This window comes from Petaurus breviceps, unplaced genomic scaffold, assembly GCF_028583685.1.
Source record: "Petaurus breviceps papuanus isolate PSGF00001 unplaced genomic scaffold, PetGlider_PUasm1.0 126, whole genome shotgun sequence".
Classification (NCBI taxonomy): domain Eukaryota; kingdom Metazoa; phylum Chordata; class Mammalia; order Diprotodontia; family Petauridae; genus Petaurus; species Petaurus breviceps.
Genome location: NW_027185655.1, coordinates 6505555 through 6523407, shown reverse-complemented (window position 1 = coordinate 6523407; position 17853 = coordinate 6505555). Strand labels below are relative to the sequence as shown.

Genomic DNA, 17853 nt, shown 5'->3' with positions numbered 1-17853 from the left:
CAAGCAGTAACATCTAAAAGCTACAAACAACAAAAAGATCCAGTGAGGAATAATGCCTTTTCTGACTGATATTTCAGTGACTGTGATCTTGGCTAAGCACTCCCTCCAACAACGCAGATGGCAACCCATGCATGCCTTTTCACCCTCTGCTGTCTCTTCTTTATGTCTTTTCATAAATCTTCCTTCACAAAGGATCCACCTATTTTAGGAGAGGTCTTCTTCTGGAGCACGACACTGCAGAGACACCAATGAGGCACGCAGCCACCCATCAGCCAGCCTTTCCTTCTGCTCTCTGATGAGCTCACCTCCTCTTTTGTTAGGTAATTCTTCATTGGTTATATGAAATAATCCCTACCTTCCCTGACTTTCTCCACTGTCCTCTGAGCAACCTAGAACTTTAAATCCTTAGAGGTTGTAGTATTTTTTTTTAACACAATTGGGTTAAGTAACTTGCTCAAGGTTACACAGCCAGTTATTTCTGGGTGTGGTGCTGAGTATCTGAGCCCGGATTTGATCCAGGTCATCCCGACACTGGTGCCGGTGCTCTTACTCGCTGAGCCACCTGGCCACCCCTAAGCAATTGGGGTTAAGTAACTTGCTCAAGGTTACACGGCCAGGTGTTTCTGGGTGGGTGCTAAGTGTCTGAGCCCGGGATTCGATCTCCAGGTCATTCCAACACTGGAGCCGGTGCTCTTACTCGCTGTGCTACCTAGCCGCCCCGAGGTTGTAGTATTTCATGATTGATGGCCACTGAGCATTACCAGAAAAAGTCATTAAGCTAAAAAGACAGGCTTTAAACAAGTTAATACTGGAAAGTTAAAAACACGAAGCAATTTTCTAAATTCAGTCTAGATGCAGAGTTTGTTCAAGCTATACAACATAACATAATCTGGACAATAGGTATTCTTCAATCACTTGTTTTTTTCTATTAAAGTAGTTAGGCTGAACTACCTTAATGATTATGGATCTCATTTAGGCTATGCCATGTTCCAAGGCTTGACTGATGCAGTAAGTACAATGTTGCCCACCAATAGGAACATTTGGGAAACCTCAGGATCTGTAAGGAATCTCTCTCTAATGTGTGCCATCCATGCAGGGGCAAACATGAATTTTCAGATTTTATGCTCTGATTGGCTTTGCCAAGGGTCAAAGATGAATGACCTGGGTCTGAGCCTGAGCTACCCGGGTGATCTCAGACAAGACACGTAACTCCTCTGAGTTTTTTTTTCCTCTTCTATGAAAATGGGAATAATAATGCCCTACACCTTGCCTACTGAACATGACATGACATGTGTACTTTAATTATATAAAATGCAAAATGTCCCCTGAAAAAGTCATTTAAGTCACCTACTCACTCTTATCAAGCAGGGAGCAGTCTATACATGAAAAATCCTTGAGTTTAAGTAACCTGTTTGCTGCTTATCTTTCTTAGCAATACTTCTACTAGCATAACAAATTTCTACACTATCTGCTCTCATGCCAAAGAGATCTTTGTCAAGGTGATTAACAACTACATATAGAATGTATGTAGACATATGTAGAAGGTTGGACTCTCTGTTATCCCTTATGAAGCTACAGGTGCTCCTGGGTTCTATGGGCCAGGCAGTATTCTTGGAGCCGGAGATACAGAGAAAAAGAAACAGTCCCTCCTTGCCCTCAAGGAGCTTACAACATATTCACCTAAGTAAGTAGAAGTACATATAAACAAAATCAATACAAGGCAATTTACGGGTGGAAAACAGAACAGAAATATTCTATTAGAATACAGAAAGTAGAATATTCCAAGCATGAGAAGCAACAATAAGACCGGTGTGGCCAACACAGGCCGCATGGTGTTTGGAATGGTCAGCTGAAGCCAAATTGTGAAAAACAATCTGACAAAATGTCAAAAAGGAGTTCACATTTTTCCAAGAAACAACTAAGTCACTTTGTGTGTCAAAAGGTGTGCATAGAGGGACTAAAATGGTCAAAGCTATCCGTCAGGAGGTCACTTTGTCAGTATGTGGAGGCTGGACTGGAGAGGAGTGAAACACGAGTCTGAGAGATGAATTAAGAGACAACTGAAATAGTTCAGCTGGGAGGTGATGAGGCCTATACCAAGACAGTGATCACCTGGGTGGAGAGATGCTGAGGGGGTCCACAAGACTGCCAGCTGAGGAGGTATGATGGAGCCAAGCATGTCTAAGTGCCTCCCACGTGCCAGGCACTGTGCTAAACACTGAGGATGCAAAGAAAGGTAAAGAGAAAAACAAACAGAGCAGAAACCCTCTGCTCTTGAGGAGCTCACAGCTTAATGCAGAAGTGAAAAAAATGATGCTGCCCTGAAGCCACCTTAACCTGTCTTCTTGAGTTGGCACATGTTCAGAAACCCTGGACTGGGCTCTGCAGGAGAGCCAGAACGAGTCAAGGAAGAACCTCTCCCGCCCCAAGCTGATATAACGTGTTATCTGTACCTTTGGCTGGACTCTCAGTGTGTCCCTGAGGGACTGACACCAGCCAGTCTGTACCAGATGACAAACTGTGCACCTGGGACCCTGGTAGATGGCATACCCTCCTACCTTCCTGGTCCAGCAGTTCCCAAGGGAAAAAATGTGGCTTTTACCATCCTACTTACTCATGTTTCCCATCCCTTTCTTTTGTCTTTCTCCTCCCCTCCTGCTCCCTTCCTCCTCCTATGCCACTGCCATTTGAGAGGGAATTGCCCATGAGATTTCTCCTCGGTGCAACTCATAGGTATGAAAGCTTCTGCCTGGACTGTGAACTCCCTTGTACTTGGGATAGGAATTCCACATGCATGTTTATTTCTCATATAATAAACCCAGGTTCAATGTTTGTCTCATGGATTTTTAATTTTTTTGGTTAACAGTGAGAAATATAAAATGATCTGGGTGGGTTAAAAAAAAATCACCCCTCAAGAAGTTCAAGAGAGAAATGCATTTAGAAGGATAATGAATTTTCTTTGGATATGATGAGCAGCCCATCAGCCAGCCAGGTGGAAATATTCAAGAGGCAGCTAGTGCCGCAGCACTGGAGCTCAAGAAAGAGACTAGGGCTGGATACGCAGACATGGGAAAGTATCTGCATAGAGAGGACAGTGGAATTCTCACCCATGAGAATTGATGGGTTCCCTAAAATGCTGAGTACAGAGAGAGAGAAAAAAAGGATCCAGGACAAAGCATTGGGGGTATGCCTACAGTTAGGAGTTGGCGCAGAGACAGAATATGAGTGGTCAGTCACTTAGCAGAAGCTCCAGGAGAGCTGAACTGTGAAAATCCATTTCATCCCAAGAGCATATAACAGAGAAAATTTTAAAGAGGAAAACAAATTTGCCTGTATTTCCTTAGCAACCTATTTTCATCATTATGGACAAGTGGAATTACCCATGTGCTAAATGAGGAAATGGAAACGGCTCAGGGACCTATTTCCAAGATCTCAACTGGCAGATTTTTAAAGAACAGAAATAACAGATAATGGAATTATTCAAGTCTGACCCTATACACCTATACTTTATCATCTTTATGAGAATGGTCAGAACATAAAGAGTGTCTCTTTCAGGAAAATATGAGAAGGAAAGAATCAGGCTTCCAAAGATGGTTTTTTTTTACAGTATAACACATCTTTACAAGCACACAAATGACTGGAAGGTGTACTGAATCCTGGATTACAAAAGAACATTTTCATTTAACACAGCAAATTTCCATCTTAAAGGCTCTCCTCCAAGCTATCTCTCAGGTATACATCAGACCAGAAAGACTCCCCGACAGATGCAACTGTAGAGATATCTGTTTAATGATCAATATTAAGGAAAGAACAGAAGAGGGAGTCATATGCTCACCAAAGTTATCTGCCAAGCGTTGTGAAGGGCATGTCACACAAAGACTAAATTCAGAGGGAATTTCTTTTAAACTGTGAGGTTCTCAAACTACTCCTGGTGTACTGTACGTGATATTATGTTGACTGCATCAGTCCCTAAAATACTACAGAGCCTCCTCAGTGCCCGACAGGGTCCCCTGAGATCAGTCTAGTACTCCATACAGGAAAAACCAAAATGATGAAGCACGAATACTGCTCAATAACAAACACGTTTATGGTCAACCCATTGAATTAGTCCAAAGGTGCATAATATCTAGTAAATGTTTTGCATGTCTACCCCATCCCTCAGGTAGAGATAAAAACACCAGTTCCACGACCTTCAAAACACAAAAAGAAAAGGAAAGCACAATAAATCTATGTTCTATCTTCTCTGTTCATAGATTTAAAATGGAAGTCATGACAAACTGTGTTGATGTAGTTAGTTTAAAAACTGGCTGCTTTGTTCAAAATATGTTATAATTTTTTAAAAGAAAAAGTATTCTTTAAGTAATCTCCCTTAAGAGAAAGGAATGAAAAAAGGGCAGAGGGAGGACTGGTTAACCTTCCTGACAATCTAACCTTGAATGACCTCAGTCAGCTGCTGGTGATGAAGGCAGAGCTATGTCAGGAAATATAACCCTCCTAGCATGCAGCAAAAATGAACTGGAAGGAAGGAGAGGGTCCCTCCCTTCTGGCATCTAGCAGACACAAGCAACTTCCAGAGAATTATAGAACCAAAAGACACTTTTAAAATTGTAGTCCAGCCCAACGATCATTTCTGCAGATAAGAAAACAATGGCACAGAGAGGTTAAGAAATCTGTTCTCAGTCACACAGCTAGCAAACTACAGATCAATACCAGAACACAAGCTCCCCCAAACGGGCAGACGACAATCACAGATACTGAGATGGGGCTGATGAATCATTACGCTCTTGTCTTGTTAGTCATTTAGTCTGGATTCAAGTGGGAGACAGACTCCGAGAAATGTTCTGCTTTATCAATGAGCATGGAGTGTGAGACAGCTCTAGGGACCGGCTCGTCTCAGAGATTGCCTGAGCCTCTCATCTCAGCACTGAGGACACTGACACAGAAAGATTAGGCGACTTGTCCAGAATTACATGGCCAACAGGAGTCTAAGCACAGGGTCAGGCTCATCCCCCTCACTTCAAGCGCAGTGTCCTATCCAATCTGACACTCTGATGCTGACCGAGGAAAACACAGCGGCATGGATAATGAAACCCTCTGAAAGGAGGAGCTGTTGGACAGAGTAAATGCTCCTGAAAGATTTGTCGGAAGAAAACTTCCAATTTTTATGTTGATAAAGTGAATATTGAGCAACTGTCAAGTTCAGTGACTTTCTAGTTTAAAACATCTGTGATAGTGAAGGGACAAAGGGTAGAACGAGTAAATTGCAGATGCTGTAACAGTAATAGGAAAAGGCCGAAAGTTGAGTCAAGAAATACTGAGATGGCAAATGCAGTCAATATTCACACAGAAGTCCTAAGATAGGCACACATTCATATAATTTGGGGGCTAAGAGAGGGGAGAGGAGAGTAAACAGGGAGAACCAGACCTGGGATTTCCCCAACACAGGGAACTCCCAGAGAAAAAACTCCCTCTCCCAATGCAGATGAGCACCAGATCAGTCACAGACTCTTTGGAAACTGCCTGAAGTGCTGAAAGGTAAGTGCCCAAATAGACAACTACAGAACCTGAAGTCAGGTCTTCCAGAAACTGCTCCATCGCACATTTAAATGAGGAAAATGCATATAAAAAGAGAATAAATTAACTTCATTAAGGGAAAAGAGGCTGAAATCCTGTCTCTAAAACTTACAGCCTGTTTGACTTTAGACAAGTCACTTCTCTCTGGGTCTCAGTTTCCCCAAATATAAAATGACAGGCCCTGGGTGGCCCATCTATGTTTTTATGATCGGGGCCATTACTCAGAGAGAATTCACTAAGTTTACACGTTTCTTCTCACAACTGCAGAATTTTACACTCTGTCTAATCACTTCACTTTTGTTTTGGGGAGTAAAGGGAAGGTTATCACAGAACAAGCACTGCTGAAAAGTGTTGTGTAAAAACACAATACATCATCATTTCAAAACTTTTTTTTAAAGTAAAAATTTCATCAAAATAATGCAGGCTCCCAAATTGCCCATTTTTCAGTAAAATGGCTGCATATTATTTGGGTATAATTTAATCAAGATTCTATTGTAATTTAGGGAAAAATGCAATTGTGGATAGTATTTCATATTAAAAAGAAACGGAGAAAGAAATCCACTGGCAGCTCCTTCCAAATGTCACCACAAATTCCAGAAATTACTGTTCCAGTTACTCCTAAAGACATAGACAGTTCTCATTTAATTTAAAAGTAACGTCAACATCGAAGATATGCCAAGCACACCACCAAGCCACGGTACTTTGTTAAGCCTCAGCTAGACTGGGCTACTTGTGCACCTATCATCTCAAACCAGTTTGTGGCTGAAAAGCCTTTCCTTCCTCATTTAACAAACAAATCATTTAATCCCACAAAAATAAAAGTTACAACTACACTTAATGGGTGTGAAGTACCTACTGAACAGGACTTTTTATGCTTTCAGGAAATTATTTTTTAAATGGTCAGTCCGTGTTAATACTATTCGGTTCAAGTTCAAGGACACACAGACACCTCACAGATGATGAAACACAGCCCCGTCCTCATTCGAGAGGGTGGGAATTCCAAGCACAGAATGGCATGTAATTCTGTCAGAATCAGTGTCACCACAGCAGCTGGTTTTGCTTAATTATCTTTGTTAAAAAGTGGGGCAGGAGGGCACATCAGGAAATGATGAAGTACCACCAGGAACATCTTGCTTTTCTGTAAACAGGAAGCTGTATTCTGGTTATACTTCGTAGGAGCTGTTCCAAGGTTTGCTAGCTTCATTTGTTGTTTCAAAACAAAATGTGAGGGCGGCTAGGTGGCAAGTGAATAGAGCACCGGCCCTGGAGTCAGGAGGACCTGAGTTGAAATCCGGCTGAGACACTTAACACTTACTAGCCATGTGACCTTGGGCAAGTCATTTAACCCCAACTGCACCTCCAAAAAGGAAAAAATAAAAACAAACAAAAACACACACACAAAAAAAAAACAGGCAAAAAACACACAAACTAATTTGTGACATTTGCACTGTCATAATATCAAGAGTCCTCATTATTTTCATTCTAAAACTGCCCCGGAAACATTTCCTGAGTCCCAGAGAGCAAAAACATCTACACATAAAATGTGGGAATTATAAATACAATCAATAAACAATGACTTCATGAAAGATCTATCTTCAATAAGGAATTCTTAAGCAATAAAGGAACTTTCAATATGAAGAGCTTTACTACAAGCTGAAGGGGGAAAAAAAAATCACACAACAATGTTTTTATATTATCAAAAATTATGCCTCAAAGCATCATGCACACATAAATGCAATCTCTTTTACCTTCCATGTCATCTGCAATGGTAGACATAAAAGAAAGAAGAGAGAATTGTTGAAAAAGATAAACATTACCTACATAGCACCATATAACAACAAACAGAGCTTTTAAAGTACTTCCCAAGAAATAGACTTTTCTCATAAGCTGTTACATTAGGATATCAGTTGGTTGTAAGAAATAAATCAAATTCATTTAATCAACTACCATACATGGCATTAAAACAATTCTTCCAAGGTTCTGGACCAGTGCACCACTAGGCATATTTTTCAAACTTGGAAGTTCAAAGGATGAAAAATGTCCCAGTGGACTCAGCACGTCCTTCACCTCGTGCCCCCAGGGAGCACCTGATGCGGCACCAAAGGGCAATGATCAGTCTGAGGAGCAGCAGTCATTGCTTTCACTGTCCCACAAATTCCTAACAGAATATTCTAACAGCTCTTTGCTTTTAGATGACGTAGCTTTCACAAGGCACTAAAGTGCAAGCTTCTTCATCTCAGTTCTTCAATCTAGAGCCAGTATGCCTTATTCCACACCACACTGAGGGCCAGATAAACAGGGTCACGCTCTACTGTATGTCACTAACATCTGTGCCTTGGCTGACACTGCCCTCTAGGCCTCACACCCTCCCCATCCTTTAAGTTCAAATTTAAGTTCAAATGTGGCCAAATCACAGAATCAGAGTTATCAAGCTGAAATCAAACACCAAGGTCATCTAGTATTATGGTATAAAATTCCAGTGGACAGCATATGGCTCAGAAAACCACAAATGAACACTACCTAGGGTGTAGTGTATTTTTCCTTACTTTGTTAAACTTTCCTCAATTACATTTTCATCTGATTCAGTCCCATGGCCATGAGTTTGACCCTGCTCATCTACCACACACATCTATCTCTGTACCTGAGCAAGAATCCCCTCTACAATGACACCCCTTTAATTCAGACTGCTCAAGGCCTCCCATAGATGAGGAATTCATTGCCTTAGAAGCCAGCCCATTCCACTTTCAAAGCTTTAACTGTAACAAAGTTTTTCCTTTCATTGAGGCAAAAACTTTCTTTACATCTTATACATAACTGGTTCCCTCCCTTCCATACAAACGTCCTTCAAATCCTGAAATTGCACTGCCATGTCCTCACCTTCTCAGTCTTCTCATCTTCCCCAGGCTAAATGAACATCCCTAGTCCCTCTTGGTACCTCTAGCTCTTCCGAGGCTCAACCCAAGCGCTACCTCCTCCCACAGGCCTCTGGTGTAGTGGCGCACACACCTCAAGTTCCTGCTTCTGGGGAGGCTGAGGCTGCAGTGTGGCTAAAGTATGGCCTGGCCAGCTGTCCTCACTAAGTCCCGCACCAATATGGCAAGTCCCTGAGAACAAGGAGTGAGCAGGCTGCTTATGGAAGAGCAAAGCAGCTCAGGCTGGAAAAAGTGGGAGAGTATGCCCACGAGGGTTGGGATCAGCCCCATGATTGGCTGTTGTACGCTCAGCCTAGATAAGGCAGTCTCAAAGACACAAACAAAAAAGCCTTTCTCAATTTGTTAGTGTCCCCCTTCAAACACAAACACACACACACACGTATGTTCTATAAATCTTCTATTTACTTATATGTGAACATGCAATGTCCCTCCTAGTAGAATGTCAGCTCCTTGAGGGCAGGGACTTTATTACTTTCCTATTTGCACCCCTAACACCCAGCACAAGGCCTAGCATGTTGTAGGTACTTTAACAAAGGCTTGGATGATTCTTCCAACTACGATCTGAATGGCATGGCTTCCCATTCCTTCACCATTCTAGTTGCCAGTTTCTGGATGAAGTCTAGCCTATCAATGTCCTTTCTGACATGTACAAATCAGAACTGAAAACAATATTCTAGAAATGGTCCAACCAGACTACAGAATAGAGTCTTCCTACATATTCCATTGTTTTTTCCTAATGCAGCCTATGATTGATTACGTTAGCTTTTTCTTGTTTGTTGATTTCTATCAAGCCTGCAGTGTACTAAAACACCCAGAATCTTCATCTAGGGCATGCCTTTCCCATTCTGTACTTGAGAACTTGAGATTTTTCACCCAAATATAAGATTTCATAATTATCTTTGCTACTTTTCAATTTATTAAATTTAGACGATATTTCTGACTTACGTTACCTTTTTGTATCCCAATTCTATTATGCAAAATTTTAGCTACCCTTTCCTGCTTTATGGATAAAGCAAATAAATAATAACATGTATGCCTTCATTCAAGTTACTGAGAAAAAGCATGACTACAACAAAATCGAAAACAGAGTCCCATGGCACTTCACATTTAAACTGACCCATCTATCACCTCTTTGGGCGTGTGGGGAGGTTGATTTTTCAACCAGTTTAAATATTTACCTGTCTCCATTGTATCCAGTTAAAAATTAACAAATGCCTTCTTGAAAAGCATGTGCATAATCTATCCATCTGCATCAATCTATAGAGATACATACGATATCTACTGTGACATATGAAATTTCCCTAACCTATTCCTACTCTAGTAATCCTAACCAAAAAGCAGAAGTTGGCCTGGCCTGGTTTCTTCTTGGTGAACCCTTGTCGGCTCTCAGTGATTGCCACTTCCCTTTCAAAGTGCTCATAAATCATCTTTCTAGAATTCTACCAAGAGTCAAAGTCAAACCTCTAACTACAAGAATCTTTTACTCCTTTCTGAAAATGAGGCCCACATTTGCCCATCGCCGGTCCTGTGACACTTTTCCCCACATTTCAGGACTTTTCACATAGCTAAGCAATCAAATCCATAAGTTCTTTCAGTACCCTGTGTGGTATACTTGGTCCAGGCCTGATGATTTCGACATATGGAAGGCAGCTACCCTGAGAATCTCCTCACTTATCTTGGGTTTCAATTCCCTGTTAACCATTTTGTTCTATGCTTCCCAGTCTCCTAGGTAGAGAAAACAGAAGCAAAATAAGACTTTAGTCGTTCTACCTTCTTTTCTTCATCGGTCCCACCAACCCCAAGCAGCCCTAGTTCTTCTTTGATCTTCTTCCTCTTGTTCCCTACGTAGCCTTTCAAATCTGTTTTGTTGTCCTTAGCATTTATCACAAACCTTCGATCATTCTGGGCTTCGGGGCTCCTGACATGAACTATGACACTTTTATATTCATTCTCTGTTAGCTGTTTTGACTGCCATTTCCTGGACTTATCTTTTAAAAATCCAAGGTGGTTTATGACTTTTCTGATTATTCAAAGCACTTTCTTGGATACCTTTTACATTATTTCTTCATGGACAGTATTCCTTGTTTGTCTCATTAAAAGAGTTTCATCTTCAATAACAAACAATCTTCTTAATATTGTGTCCCAGGATCACAGGCCCCTACCAAGCCTTTTCTGAATGTTTCCACATGAGCCTTCCCAAAGCCTACAGAACCCTACAAACTGGGCTGGCCTTCTTTTCTATCGTGAACTGAAGGATGGCATGGCCTCTTCCTCTATTTAAACAACCGATTCCTCCGTGCTCATCAGGGATGGATTCATTATAGCGGTCTCCTTTGTTGCTGCTCCCTCTACCTCCCGAAAGATGAAATTATTACTAAGGCAGATCATGATTTTCTCATCAGAGACAGACCTCCAGCAGGTGTCCAGGGAGGTGAATGACCCCATCACACCTATCACCCTGCCGCCGTGCCAGCTTGGTGATCTGGACTCCTCGTCCACTTGCAGCCTCTCTTCAGGCAGTCTGTCCTATATTCCCCCTCCAGGTCTGTCTGTTTCTTTCTCCCTCCACTGAACTTCATCCCAAGGTCCTCGGCCACGCTTTTCCACCTCCATTCTTCATACAGAATGCTATCCTACCATGCTTCTGATCTCATCTTTTCCTTTTTTAATAAAGTATTCTCCAATCCTTCATTACAGGACTCCCATCAAGGCTTTGTTTTATCTTTGAGGTTTTGTGTATCTCCTACACTTAAATTTTCAGTTCACTTTTCTACTTGAATTTTTCAAAGGTCTAAAGAACTGAGATCATGAATATCACAGGAAGGTTTCTTATGCAGGCAGCAATGAGCTCTCTTCCTTTAGACCTTGGCACTTTGTTTATAACTCTCTTAGTGCAGACTGAAGCTTTAACAGCTTTAAACAGAGGCAGCTGGTGGCACAGTACACAGAACATGGGGCCTGGAATCAGTTAGACCTGAGTTCAGATCCAGCCTCAAACACTAGCTCTGTGACCATGGGCAAATCACTTAACCTCTGTTTGCCTGAGTTTCCTCAACTGCAAAATGGGTGTGAGAAATGGTTATTTCTCTCTTGTATTAATTCATTACTGTATTAGGACCAAAGTTTTCCCCCTTTCTCTATTTCCTCACGCAGAAATCAACCTGTGTGGGAAATCTTCCTAAAACACTAACGACAGTAAAAGAAAGTCTAGATTTGAGCTAATGGGTACATTCCTGCTCACCGTGTGTACTCAGACAGGTCTGACAAAGGGCTGATTCTCCCTCTTGTCAGAGAGGTGATAAGGAAATTGCTAAGTCTCTTTGACCAAAATTGGTGTGATCCAAGTCAGGAATGCCAAGAACCTCACTGTAACACAGACTACCCTCTCACTGTAATACTCATTTCTGTATTAAGTATTAACCAATCAGAGCTGATGGCCACCTTCAGGAAGACAGCCAAATGACCACACTTTTACTGAAATGCTGCCACTACTAATAAAATTATCCAGAAATTATGTCTCTCAAGCCTTTTTAAACAGCACATGGGGGTGATAATAGCAGCACCAACCTCTCAGGGGTGTTGTGAGAACCAAATGAGGTCCGATTTGTAAAAGCACTTAGCACGCTGCTTGGCACATGGTAAAGGCGATGGAATGCCCACCCCTACTCTTCCCTTCCCCCCAAACAATCAGGACTTCTTCTGCATCCTAGTTCTTGGTGCCCAGTCTGCGCCCTCCAAATACCAAGTATCACAGAACCTTTGTCTCCCTCCCAGTGCCTACCACTGGGTTTGCACACAGCAGATAATAGAGCAATGCCAGCTGAATGGCTATCAATGCACAAATCCTTATCACGCCTCCTGCCTGCCTGGGGAGCCTGTCAGGACTGCAGCATTCTCCCTTCAGTTTCTAGAGGGAAGCCTCCCGGACAATACATTTTAAACAAAGAGAAGAAAAAAACCAAACACACAGAGGAAAGCCCAAGATTTCACCCTGGACCTGCTCACCCTTCTAATCCTTAAAAAGAATAAAGGAAAGATACTATTTACAGCACCAATGTTTCATCATCTGATAGGAATTCTTATATTCTTACTTAAAAATACCCTCTAGTCATTAGTGGGAGAGCTGGATTTTACATCTAGTCAGAAATGAATCAAATTACTTATTTAAAATTAGGCAATTAATACATACTTTTCCTAAATAAACTTCTCAATTACTCAAAAGTATTATAAACCTGATTATTTCTTGGAGTCTAGAAAACAGAAACCACAAAATGTCTCACAATACACTCTCTGAGACTAAAGAAATTTAGAGCTGGAAGAAATCATACAAATCACCCAGTCTCGTAACTGATTTTCCATTTGTGGACTTCGAGGCTCAGCAAAATGTCCTGCCTAAGGTTACACAACAAATCAGTGACAGATCCTAGAACTAGAATCTAGGGTCAACCCAAGAATGCCCAGTAATGCTTACTAAACATTCCCTATCTAGGAAAGGTCACCAGCATTAGGCTGTGAGAAAAATAGCTGGGAGTAAATATTGAGTAAGGAAGTTTGGGTATTAAGAAAATAAACAGAACTGTAAATAAACCTTACTATAAAAATTTTTATGAATTCTTCTACTGGTGTTCAACACTGTAATGTATAAGAATTGATAACACATTCACACCAGTTTTTGCTGTTTTTTAAATAATATTATACATTGTCAAAATACATTTACCTGCTGTCAAGATTTTCCTATTTTGTATTTCAAAGGATTGGACATTTTGCTAATTGCTTAATTCTCTTCTTTTTTTGCTTTTTGGAGGGCAATTGGGGTTAAGTGACTTTCCCAAGGTCACACAGCTAGTTTTCTGTGCGTGTGTGTTAAGTATCTGAGGCCAGATTTGAACTCAGGTCCTCCTGACTCCAGAGCTAGCGCTCTATTCACTGCACCACCTAGCCGACCTAACTGCTTAATTACAAAACCTGAATAACAGAGAAGCAGGTAAAAGATATTTCTTATTTTCTGAGAACAATGCAAACTTTCCTAAGAATAAACTTCCCACATCATGAAATGAGGTGTGGTAGCAAACTTAGAACTCAACCACAGTAAGCTCGTAATGATCTCTTCGATGCTTCTCTCTACCAAGGGACCAAGTGTCAATCCTGCGGAATTACACCAAGTAAAAATGAATACATCACAGGAAAACAACCTTGTGTCTCAAGAATATTAGTAATTTGGATCAAAACAGGAAAAGGTATGGGGGCGGCTAGGTGGCGCAGTGACTAGAGCACCGGCCCTGGAGTCAGGAGGACCTGAGTTCAAATGCGGCCTCAGACACTTGACACACTTACTAGCCGTGTGACTTTGGGCAAATCACTTAACCCCAATTGCCCTCCAAAAACAAAAAAAAAAAGGAAAGGGTATTTAAAGAATATCTCTTCTCCCCCCCCCCAAATATATCTGAACTTCAGTTTACTTTAGAATCACTGAATACCAAATAATTTTTAATGCAGAGTATCATGGGAGCATCAGAAATACAAAATTAATTTCACTGAATAAATTCAAATTTATAATATATTCATATTGGATAGCCTATTAATATTAGCAATTGGGTAGTCTTTTTAAAATAAGATAAATATCTACTTTTAAAAGATAAACTAAGATGTGATCTAGCTTCAAGATAAGAAATCTGACTCTAGAAATCATTAAGAGGCTTAGAATTCCTCATTAGATATATCTCTTTTTAAATTAAAAGAAGATGATTTTTACTATTAATAACAATAGTTGAAAACTTTATCTGGATAGCTACCTAGATGGAAAAATAATCAAAGACAAAACCTGAGAATTCAAAGGCTATTACTGAATGTTAGATAGAATAGCGCGGTTAATGCATTCCATTGTAACCGAACTCTTTTATATCAACTTCTTTATAGAGTATATTCTTAAATAATTTAATAAAACATAACTGATAAAGTAAAGGTTCCCTAAAAGGAACTTCAAATCCAAGATGTTACTGCAGAGATGCAAAACTCTGGTTTTCAATCAGCAGTAAAGACTGACAACACACCTAGAATCTGCTATGTGTTCATATAAGCATAACCTTCTAAAAAAAATACACTAATGATAAAGAAGTTTTCTTAGAGGGCAAAAGAATCAATGAATGATAATCCACCATTTTATAATAACATGACAAACACTTTCATCCAGTAACCATTTTCAACATTTCTCCCCAAGGACTGACACAGCAACTGATCGTGTTCTAATCTAACAAATTTCTCTTTTACTGGAAGCCTGTAACACTTAGATGATTCCGTTTCCAAGTGGCAACTGTCTTTTCTATCTGCAGTTTTGAGATTTCATCAGTCACAGAGACAAAAGCAAATAATAAAATGCCCGGTGCACTTAAATTCTTCCACAAAGCCAGGCATTTTCAATTTAAATTAGGCTAGAACTCATATACAATTTTACCAAAAACAACTCAGCAAATAAAATCAACAGTAGTATTTGCACTATCGACATTAACAATTTATTTCAGAACAATTTGATTTACTAATGCTACAAGCCAAAGCCGGGCCTAAAAGGTATAGTGCAGTTTGTAGCTGGGAACACCCCCCACCCTCCCAAATGTAAATGCTTGTGCACATCTGTAACAAACTTTTAAATGATTAATTTGTTCCAATAAGACAGAAATACCTGGAAACTTACCTTGCTCTTCTTCTTCTACATCATTAGACATTATATTGTAGAGTGTGTCCAAAGCATAACCTATTATTTCAGAATCTGAACTGCAAGAAAAAATTATTAAATGCTTAAGGCTAATACTTGTTTTGACCAAAACTCTTACAACTACTGAGAATTTCTACAGTGCAGTATTTTCGAAACCAGTGGGGTAACAGGACAGTCTGGACTCAATGCTGGTCCTAATATTCCAGGGATAAAATGAGTAATTTTGCAGCAAAACAGTGGAAAACAATACCCCCAAAACGTACCCATTGAGTAGCAAGCATTTCTTAAGTAGTTATGATGAGTTAAAAATACAAATACAGGGGCAGCCAGGTGGCACAGTGAGTAAGAGCGCCAGCCCCAGAGTCAGGAGGACCCTGGATCAGTTCTGGCCTCAGATACTTAACACCCACACAAAAAAACTGGCCGTGTAACCTTGGGCAAGTTACTTAACCCCAATTATTAAAAAAAAAAAAAATACAAATATAAAAGTTAAGACAATCCTCACCCTCAAAGAGCTTATATCTTACTAAAGGGGATCCAACATGCCCACAGGTGAAAAACACAAAACGGATATAAGATACGTGAATGATGCTGGGAAACCAAGAAGGGCCTCATGTATCTGCAGCAATATGTACACTAATTTCATATTTTATGTTTAAAGAAGAAAAGTATCCTTGGCATACAAATTTTCTCACAGACACCCAACACCCAATGGGAACACCAACTTTCCTGGAAGAACTGTTGTATCATTCAACTTCTTAATTCCTAATTCTTCAGAGGAAAGGGACTTCTAAATTAATTTAGCAAAATCTGTACCTTTCTGAATCTGGATAAATTCAGATACATGAAAATCCAAAGAGTTCTTGTACTTGGCAGTAAGTCCTAAATTCAAGTCCCCAGATTCTAAGACTTAACAGGTATGTGTGACTGACTGCAGACATATGAATCTGAGGCTCAGTTTCCATGTCTATAAAATCGTCCTAATATCACATAAACCTATCATCTCAGAAGATTACTGTGAAGGAAGTGTTCATGTAGACCATAAATTATTTACACACACACACACACACACACACACACACACACACACACACACACACAAGTGTTATTCTTTTGCCACACTTTCAATGGGACCCTTATCTGCAGCTACCCTTTGTGGTTTACAGCTTTACTTTCCCCAGTAAATTTCCCAGGCTGCCAACAGTCCCTTCACCAGCTCCATTTTCCAATTTAGACCTACTTCTGCCTTAGTTCAGTACCCCAAACTGGTCAGATTAAGTAGAGACTGAGATAAGGCAGCAGTTCAGTTTTTTGGGGTTTTTTTGCTTTTTGAAGGGGGGAAGGCAGGGCAATTGGGGTTAAGTGACTTGCCCAAGGTCACACGGCTAGTAAGTGTTAAGTGTCCGAGGCCGGATTTGAACTCAGGTCCTCCTGAGTCCAGGGCTGGTGCTCTATTCACTGCACCACCCAGCAGTTCATTTTTAATCTAAGTAAAAATCTAATGTATTCCTACAGGAATCTTATTAACAAAAATAAATTCACGATGTTTTACTATATAAATATTCTATTGATTTTATGCAGATAATTTTGATGATAAACAAAATATATTTTCAAAACAGTTTACATATATTTCATTTGATGTGATTAATTCCATAATGTCTTTAGATTTCTTGAGATTTGAAATTGATAAGTGAGGAGTAAACTATATTTCTTACTAAAAGATCCTCACTGAAACCAGTGTGCACAGAACATTATTTAACACAGAGTATTACCTTAAATTATATATTAACTATAATTATATAATTAAGTATAATAATAATAGTTACATGTATATCATATATTAATATAGTATCTATCAATTATATATAAAATTATAATTAAATATAATTATGTAATATGTAATTTTAAATTACATTAAATTTAAATTGCATTAAACAATATATTAAATTAATTATATTAAATATACTTTTCATAAAGGCTTTCTGCATATACTGAAATGTTAAATTTTCTTCACTAACTAAAGCAGATTTAGCGAGAAATATTATATAAATGTTCATAAGAAAAGGAGAAAATGTTATGAACAAACAGTGCAACCATCAGATTGAAATTTTTACAAGTGTTACGTTCCAAATCTTATTAGGTTCTAACATCAAAGTTGCAGAAAAATAATTAAACCTTCTGTGTTTAGGTTACATGGATTAAAAATAATTCCACTGGCCCTACTACTGAGATAATGAAATCTTCACCTCATTTTTCACTTATACAGTTCATGTTTCTATCACAAGAGCACCTCGTCCAATATATAAAAGGAACACTGGGATAATTATATTGCAGTATTTTGTGGTCAATAAAATCCAACTTCATTTAACAACTTAGAAAAAATTTTAAACCTTTAATTTGTTAACAAAGTTGAAATTAAGTAAATGTCTTACATTAATAATTTCTGGAATTTTAACTATACACACACACATATATGTTTAATTTCTATTGATTAACAGAAAAGTTATAAAATACAGAAACTTACCGGTCTGTCTGCAAAACATGGATCAGATGTTCCATAGCTTGGATACCTACTTCCAAACGGTATTTCTGTCCACCAAATAAAGAGATTATTAGAAAAAATGCACAATCAGTCGA

General features: G+C 39.5%; 1 protein-coding gene across 2 annotated transcripts in view; it reads right to left on the bottom strand.

The window, feature by feature from the left end:
* Positions 1 to 17853, bottom strand: part of USO1 (USO1 vesicle transport factor) — an 85260-nt gene that overhangs the window by 56260 nt on the left and 11147 nt on the right. For both annotated transcript variants that reach the window (XM_069091993.1, XM_069092002.1), the window contains exons 3-4: positions 17741 to 17805; positions 15196 to 15275 (exon numbers count right to left, since the gene is read on the bottom strand). In XM_069091993.1, the coding sequence (XP_068948094.1) occupies positions 15196 to 15275; positions 17741 to 17805 (145 nt within the window). The remainder of the gene's footprint in view (positions 1 to 15195; positions 15276 to 17740; positions 17806 to 17853) is intronic.